The sequence below is a fragment of the Pygoscelis adeliae genome, unplaced genomic scaffold (genome assembly GCF_000699105.1).
Source record: "Pygoscelis adeliae isolate BGI_AS28 unplaced genomic scaffold, ASM69910v1 Scaffold75, whole genome shotgun sequence".
Lineage (NCBI taxonomy): Eukaryota > Metazoa > Chordata > Aves > Sphenisciformes > Spheniscidae > Pygoscelis > Pygoscelis adeliae.
The window spans coordinates 3,234,196-3,242,186 of NW_008824772.1; the positions used below are offsets into that span (position 1 = coordinate 3,234,196).

Sequence of the window (7,991 nt, forward strand, 5' to 3'; positions counted from 1 at the left end):
AGGTGCTCCCTGCCTTGCAGGTCGCCGTGTGCCCCCGCGGAGTTGTGCCTTTTCGTTACTGCCGGGCTGTATAGCAGCAAGCGTGCATAAACTTTCGTTGCCTGTTCGCGTCTCTTCTCTCTTGCATAGGTGTTCGGGGATAGGCATGACACGCAGCGGTTTACCCTAGGTGTGTGTGGCGTTTTACAGACGGGTTTGAAAGTTTTGCAATTTGCAGATAACGAGATTTGTTTGTGGAGGTGTGTGGTTGGCTTCCATCCTACCCTCCAACTACGTCTGACAAACGAGAAAGGTGTGAGAGCTTGCATCTGGTAATTGTATCACCTATAAACTTGGTGGTGGAAACTTATCCGCATTCTGAGGCTCAAGACAGTTGGCATGGGTGTAATGTGTTCTTCTCCCACCTCTGTAGTTCAGGGTCTGATCCTGGAGTCTTGTAAGTACAAATTCTAGTTCTGTATTTCCAGGAGTGTTCATATGGGGAAGAGCTGCGGGATTGTGTTCGGGATTACTGTAGTCTGTTGAATTCCAAATGAACTCTCCTTCAGTACAGAAGGACTCCTGATGTTGTTTTCCATAGTCACTTCAATGCAAAACCAAGTGTGAAACATAGGCATAATGACTTACTGGAATTTTACATAAGCAAAAAAGGGTGTCTGAAATGTTACGCAAGATACAGAGAATCAGGTCCAGAGCCTGAAGGCAGAAAACTTAAATGTATCCCACTGGTTCTGAGTAAAAGGCAAAAAAAGGGGAAAGGATTGTAGTGGCTGAGAAATACCATCTCTTTGCACTTGCACAGAGATATTCAGTATGTGGGAAGCCTCCTGAGAGAGCACCACATTGAAATGATTCAGAGTTAAAATATTGGAAGCTTAATGTATAGATTGCATGTGTTTCTGCTTCTCAGCATTGTGATGAGGGAGAGAAGGGGGAGGGAAGAAATCCTGCCTGTAAAAAGTTGCTCTGTCAGTCAGTTTTTTTGATAAAGACATTCATTTTAAAAAGTTACCTAAGCTGTATGTAGTCAAGGGCAAATACAAATAAATTACTGACAGAGCAATTAATCTTTTTGAAGAATGATGCTAGCAGAGTGGCTTAGGGGGCACAATTGCACTAGGAAGAGCTTTTCAAACAAATGTAACCATTCTTGTAATACGAGTGGAAGTTGACTGCAAGATAGTTTCAGAGGTCTGCTTTTGTTCTAATGTAATCTAGATTATTAATCTAAAGTGTGGGTTTTTTTCTGCATTTCCCTCCAAACTTTTCAAAAAGTCAAACTAATTGCTAGGTAGTGTGCACAAGAATATAGTCAAGGAGGTAAGCAAGGAGACTTCCTTATTATTAGCTAACTTCAATAATTGGCTAAATATACTTTAGCTATGTCACAGGCTTATTCCAAGGATCATCTAGAGAAGAACAGCAGCAGTCTGTGCCTGTAAATGTTTGTCTTTGTGAAATGTTAGCATGGTTTATATAACTTAAAAAGAGAAAAAGCCCTTAGAGTTCATCATGATACGAACTTATTCTCGTGAACTTATTCTCATCCCCACTTAGGAGCTCCTGCTTCAGTGTTGGAATGATCTTCTGTAATCGTGCACATATAGAAAGGGAATGTTGAATAAGATTAGAAACATAAAACTCTGCTGCTTCGTAAGTTTTACCCAGCTGCTTGGTGATTTCACAGCTGTTTCTGCAGTTGATAACAATTTCCATCACTCTGCTTTTTGCAGGGTTGTCACACTGCTCTGCTGCAGATTCTGCCTTGTCCCTATTTGAGTTATGAATCTTGTTTTAAAAAATTAGATGACTGAAATGAAGAACAGTAAATATAATGGAATCATGTTTAATACAGTGAGTTCTTGGACTCAGTTTGCCTTTTTTTTTGAGAGGAGTTTTTGGGATTGTATTACTTAGGTTTTTGTTACAGCAGAATAGATTTAAAAGGTTTTTTTTAGTGGAAAGCATGTTGTCACTGTCAGTTTACAGCTAGGAAACCAAGGCACAGGGAGCTGAAGTTATTTGCTCAAAGAAACTGGAGACATAGAAGAGACAAAACCCCAAGTATTCTGAGTCATGATTTCGTTCTTTGACTCACATAGGTGAAGTGAGCAATAGAAACGAAGTTAAATGAGATTTTTAACTACAGAAAATCATGTGCATTACCTTTTCCTGCCTAGCTCTTTCTGGGGGGCTTGCCTGGGTTGTGACACTCATCATCGAGACGTCACATTATCAAAGGAAAATGTTACACAGGGCCAGAAATGGGTGGCTGCTGCCAAGAAAAGAGGCAGAAACCACTAGGAGAGCCAGAGGGAGAACATCTCCTGCTTCGGTTAGGTTAGGAGCAGGGGTCAGCATACAGCGGGAGCTTTTCCATGCAGGAGTTTTGTTCTTAAGAAGCTGATAAATATCCAACAACTTTTCTTGTAGGAAACTTCCATGCTAGAATATTGTCACCTCCACTTCATCATTCAGCAACATTTGACACTTCAAAGCCTGGAGCAGCCCTTACTGCTGCATGACTCTGCCTTGAATTGACATACGAGACATCTTAAGCAGTCTTTCTCTGCTTACGGAGCCAAGGGATTTGTTACGATGGATTTCTCATGGACCTGGTAGGTGTGTGTGCTGATGGATTTCATGTCTTTTCAGTAAATCTCAACTTACACTTATTACTGGGTAAAGCATTCCTCTCCCCTTTAACCAGCGTTAGCCACAGATTGCCACAGAAACACATTGTTCCGTCAAGTCAAAGTAGCTCCTTAAGAAAGTACTTCTAGTATGATTAGTGAGAGGATGCTGGTGTTGCCGGGTATCTTTGCCTAAATTTCTTACCCTGAAACTTAAACCAAGTCACCTGTTGGCGTAAGTCAGAAGTGACTTTGCTGGCAATGGGGATCTAGTGCCCTGTTTTCTAGGGCTGAGTACCTTTACTCACACTTCAAATAGGTTCTGTTGTTTATTTAACGTACGGTATTTCAATAGAGGTTTGTTTATTTGTTTTGTATGAATGCCTCTCTGCTTATATCCTATTACAGGAAAGAACTGTGCTCCTCAGAAGTCAACAGGTATTTTGCCATTGACTTAATTTTGGTAGTTTAGGAGATTTTTTTAAAAATTCATGTTAGTTTTGACTGTATAAAAATATCTTTTTTCTTCATAAATCTCTGTACAAGACATCTAAGAGATTTAATGCTCATTGGGGATGTAACTGAAGCAGAGGGACAAGGACTCTAGAGACAGGAGTAAATATACTTTGATTGAATGTTAAAGTTTTTCAGAATAATCGTGTTTATTATGAGCCAAATCCAATTTCAAGTTATTGGGAGTTTCCCTATTTCTGTGACTGTTAGAGTATTTGCACTTTTGAATAGTTATTACACTGTATTTGGAGCTAAGAGACCTTTTATAGGGAAAATGGTTAATTTTTTTCCTCAAATTTAATAATAAAATATTGAACAAATTGAATTTGGCTAATGGTAAGATCAATAAAAGGTGACATTTGGGGACCACATTCTGCCGTTGTGCTGAACTTCTGTAACGTTTTATGGATAAGTAATGCAGCAACATAATGGCACCAGTGTGAGTCTCACTGCCGTGTAGGTCATTATGGAAAACGCAGAACTTGAGGTCAGATCCATGTGGGAACAGATCGATGGCGCTTTAGAGCAACCCCATGGCTTTCCTGGGCTCTCTCAAATGATATAAAAGGTACTTAATCATGCGTTAGAATTCAAAGGACAAAGCAACTGAACCTAGGAGAACCTGGGATATCTAAGGTGTCAGCACAGATATATTTGCTTTGTCTGATAAGCACTGATCAGATCCCCTGCCTGCTTTTGGGGATACCAAGTACACAGAAACACACAGAATCACGGAATGGTTGTGGTTGGAAAGGACCTCTGGAGGTCATCTGGTCCACCCCGTGTCCCGCTCAAGCAGGGTCTCCTAAAGAAGTCTGCCCAGGACTGTGGAGATGACTTTTGAATGCCTCCAAGGATGGAGACTCCAAAACCTCCCTGGGCAACCTGTTCCAGTGCTCAGTCACCCTCCCAGTAAAAAAGTGTTTCCTGATGTTCAGACGGAACCTCCTGTGTTTCAGTTTGTGCCCATTGCCTCTTGTGTTGTCAGTGTGTGTGCTCAGTGTGCGCTTGGTTGTGCTGTACTCAGTGTTGCTAGGGAGGGAAAGGCTACTCTGTCTTGTAGCTGCTAGGCCCCTTGCAGGATTGAGCCCTGAAGATAGCTGTGTACAGCAAGATACAATATTGAGCTGAGCACTCTTCCTTAGAGCAGTAGAACAAAAGCTTTGTCAAACCAGATCTGAACTTTCCTTCTCTCATCAGGGTTCAAGGAAACTCAGATACAAACTCTCTGACTAGATACAGAGTGTAGCCTGTTTGTGTTTAAAAATAGTGAAATCCTCTTTCTTGCAAAATACACAGTCCGTTACATGAGGTACTGAGATACAAAACCAAGGGCTCTCCACAATGGACAAATATATCTTAGCAACAAGGGTGGGAGTGGTGGGAAAGGAAAAGGAGAATACAAGTATCTGGCAATTAACTTCCTAGTCACAGATGTGAAGGTGATAAAAGTGATAAAAGCATTACTGCATTGCCAACGCTCTTCAACTGCGTGGCCAGCGCTCTTCCTTGTTCTCTGAGCTGCATACCATGCTGCTCATAGGATCAAAAGCTACACAGCCCGTACCGGAGAGTGGTGGAGGAGTTCTGTGAGCTACTCCCAGCAGGAAAACCCAGTGGTTCCCCAGTGTCCCCGCTTCTGTTGGATGTAGCGGGGTGCACTGAGCGCACAGCCAGGGCAGCATAGCCGTGGTAGCCTCAGCATTGTCAGAGGCTCACTGCAGACTCCAGGGCGGCCCCCACACCAGCAAGAGTCCCAGTGAGATGGCAGAGGTCTGTCATGACAGCCTGTAGCAGTGGAGAGCCACGGGCTCATCTTGCCCTGATCAGGTGGACTCCAGTTCTGCACTGGGCTCCACGGAGCCAAAAGCTATTTTGCCTCATAATGCAGATGCAATCAAACTGTGCATGCTCTCTGTGGGACTGAGAGTGTGTATACGATATGGAGACAGGAGGAAAGCAACCTACTGTAACTAAGATGAGTGAATATGACTGTAAATCTGCCTCCCGCACAGTAACATGGATGTGGTTTCATGGATTTGTAAGGGACCCATTACTTTTGCATTAAGCCAATTTAAATGGCAAGCTGACAGTCTGGCATTGATGTTGCTGTAATGGTAGGTTCACCAGCTTTCAGCTGGCATTTGCTGAGTGCAGGAACTGTCTTCATCCCCATTCCCCCCACATCCATACCTAGTCATGACCATTTGAATTTTTTCGCTAAGTAGCGCTTGCCTTGAGAAAGGGTTCACTGTTCAGTCCTGTTTTTTGCTGGGCCAGTTCTTGCCCATGTTATTGTGATGCGCATTGGAGCAAATCTGGGTAACGTGTGTATAGGTGTATATATAAAGAAACAGTGTGAAAAAGTGTGTGAGCAAGAGTAGAATTTTTAACCAAAGCAGCCTATGAACTTCACCTCCTTGTCAGAAGATGTAATGCCATTGAAATTTAAACTGCATCCAGAAATACTGACTTCAGTATATAACTTAAAGTGGGATTTGGCCCATAACACTTTAAGGTCGGTGTCTGTCTTGGTCCGTGACTCTGTTCTTTCTAGCACTTATGCACATGCTGATGACTACTGTAACAATTGATTCAGATCCACCACAATCGGTAGTGTTATAATTAAGCTTGTGCATAAATCCTCACGGGGTCAGAGTGTCTGCTTGTTTGCGATCCCAAGTGGGATACTTCTGTGTCACCCATTTGTCACATAATGGTAATGCTTCTTAGTTGAACTCATGCTCTTCTCTCCACAGTGCAGTGCGTGTTCAGCAGAGCCTGCTCTAGCCTAAGAACTGACTAAGTCAAGACAATCAAGATGACAAACGAACCTATTAAAGAGATCCTGGGTGCTCCAAAGCATCCTGATTCTGTAACCACAGAGAAGAGTAATAACAATGACACTGTGATAACCACCATCCCTCTTGTCAGTGAATGCCAGCTGACTGCAGCAACAGGAGGAGCAGAACTCTCCTGTTACCGCTGTACCATTCCTTTCGGTGTGGTTATCCTCATAGCCGGCATTGTGGTTACTGCTGTGGCATACAGCTTCAATTCCCATGGATCAATCATCTCAGTGTTTGGATTAGTCCTCTTGTCATCAGGACTCCTTTTGCTGGCTTCTAGTGCAGTGTGCTGGAAAATCAGGCAGCAAAACAAGAAAGCAAAGAGGCGGGAGAGCCAGACAGCGCTTGTGGCAAATCAGCGAACCTTGTTTGGTTAAAGACAACCAAGAGAAGGCTGGACAGAAAACAGAACCTTTGTAAGTCAACTTGGCTATTTATCAATAGGAGAGATTGCATGTTTTAATTTAACTTTGGAAATGAACTGAAATGAAAATGGAATGGATTAAGAAAGACTCCTAAAAACTCTGCAAGTGCTCTTAATATTTTTCTTACTGCAGACTTGGTAGTGATTCTTTCCATGGTGGAAGAAAAAACACTTTTCCTTCACAGAAAACAGTGTCGTCATAACTGCAATCATCATAACTGCGTTCTCCAACATGCTGATCATGTTGGAAAGGGAACTTGTGAGAACTGAGAAAATAATTTGAACTGACTTGAAATGCCAGAGATCTCCTTAAAGTACACACTGTGACATTTGACCAAGGGAGAAGTCATAGCATTTGAAGTGACTACAAGGTTATGGCCAGATTGTTTGTGACTTAAATTGTAGCTCAAAAAAACCCAAACAACCAATAACAAACAATCAAACTGCAGATTGCTCAATAAGCTGATTCTTATATTTTATGTAACTTCCCCCCCCCCAATATCTGTGGTACTTTCCCCCTTTTTTAAACCAACTAATATGAATTTTGCTTTACTATTGAATAGAAATAGGTAGAAATGTGTAATTTTATTGTCTAACCTAAATAACGAGGTATGATTATAGCTTAAAACATGACACTTTTTTTGTAAATTGAAGTGGTCAGGTTTAGCACTTTTGATTATTTTGCTATAAAATTAAAAAGTAAATTTCATTAAAATAATATTCAGTGCTGCTAGACCTTTAGAAAATCTTTTTCTGTTGCTAGCAAGATAGCTTGTATCTTCAACGTCGACTGCTTTATGATTCTATTTTTGTAAAAAAACACCTGTGGCAATTACTGTCAACATATGTACTGCTGACCTCTTCCAAAAATCTTTATAGACTATGGATTTTGGTTTGATAGCATGGTCCTCTTGCAGCTTGATTAACAACTCAGTTATTGAAAAATCATAATGGTCAGTTCTGCAGACACTCCTGGGATAGTCAGATTTAGACACAACTATTAATAATTACTTGTGGAAGCAAAGTCATCTGTGTAGTCAGTGTTTGCTGAATGAGCTTTGGCATTACCGATCTTTACGAAAAGCAGGTCTCAGGTGCCCCCTGTGTGTGTCTGAGATGTTTGATTCTGTAACGCTTGTGTTCCAGAGGTCTTCCAACTTTTCTCAGGTAATGAATAATTGAGGTGCTGGTCGAAAATTGAAGCAAAACAGAACATTTCTTCATCTATATCATGAAGGACAAGTAGTGCTGAGCCAAGTGACAGATCACAGACTTCCACCCCAGTGTTATGAGGGTGTCAGAAGGCAGAGGGGCTGCATGAAGTCCTCATTCTTTCTTTTTTTTCTCTCTCTCCTTTTTTTTCCCCTTACTTTCTCCAGACTCAAAGGGGCTGGATGTGATTTTTGCTTTCCCCTGCTACAGCGAGCGAGGCCTGTGCTCGCGTGCCTCCTCTTTGCCCTCTGGAGCCTTTGGCATCCACAACGGCTGTGGCGATGCCGCTGCAGAGCACACCTGCCAAACAGGTGCCGCAGGGGATAGCCGCCTGTGGGTCATCCCGGAGCCATACGTTTC

The 7,991-nt window shown here is 42.1% G+C and overlaps 1 protein-coding gene across 1 annotated transcript in view; it reads left to right on the forward strand.

The window, feature by feature from the left end:
- Positions 1-6,834, forward strand: part of TMEM100 (transmembrane protein 100) — a 7,405-nt gene extending 571 nt beyond the window's left edge. The window contains exons 2-3 of the mRNA XM_009323717.1: positions 2,434-2,618; positions 5,906-6,834. Of these exons, the coding sequence (XP_009321992.1) occupies positions 5,968-6,372 (405 nt within the window). The 5' untranslated portion in view covers positions 2,434-2,618; positions 5,906-5,967 and the 3' untranslated portion in view covers positions 6,373-6,834. The remainder of the gene's footprint in view (positions 1-2,433; positions 2,619-5,905) is intronic.
- Positions 6,835-7,991: the final 1,157 nt, after the last annotated feature.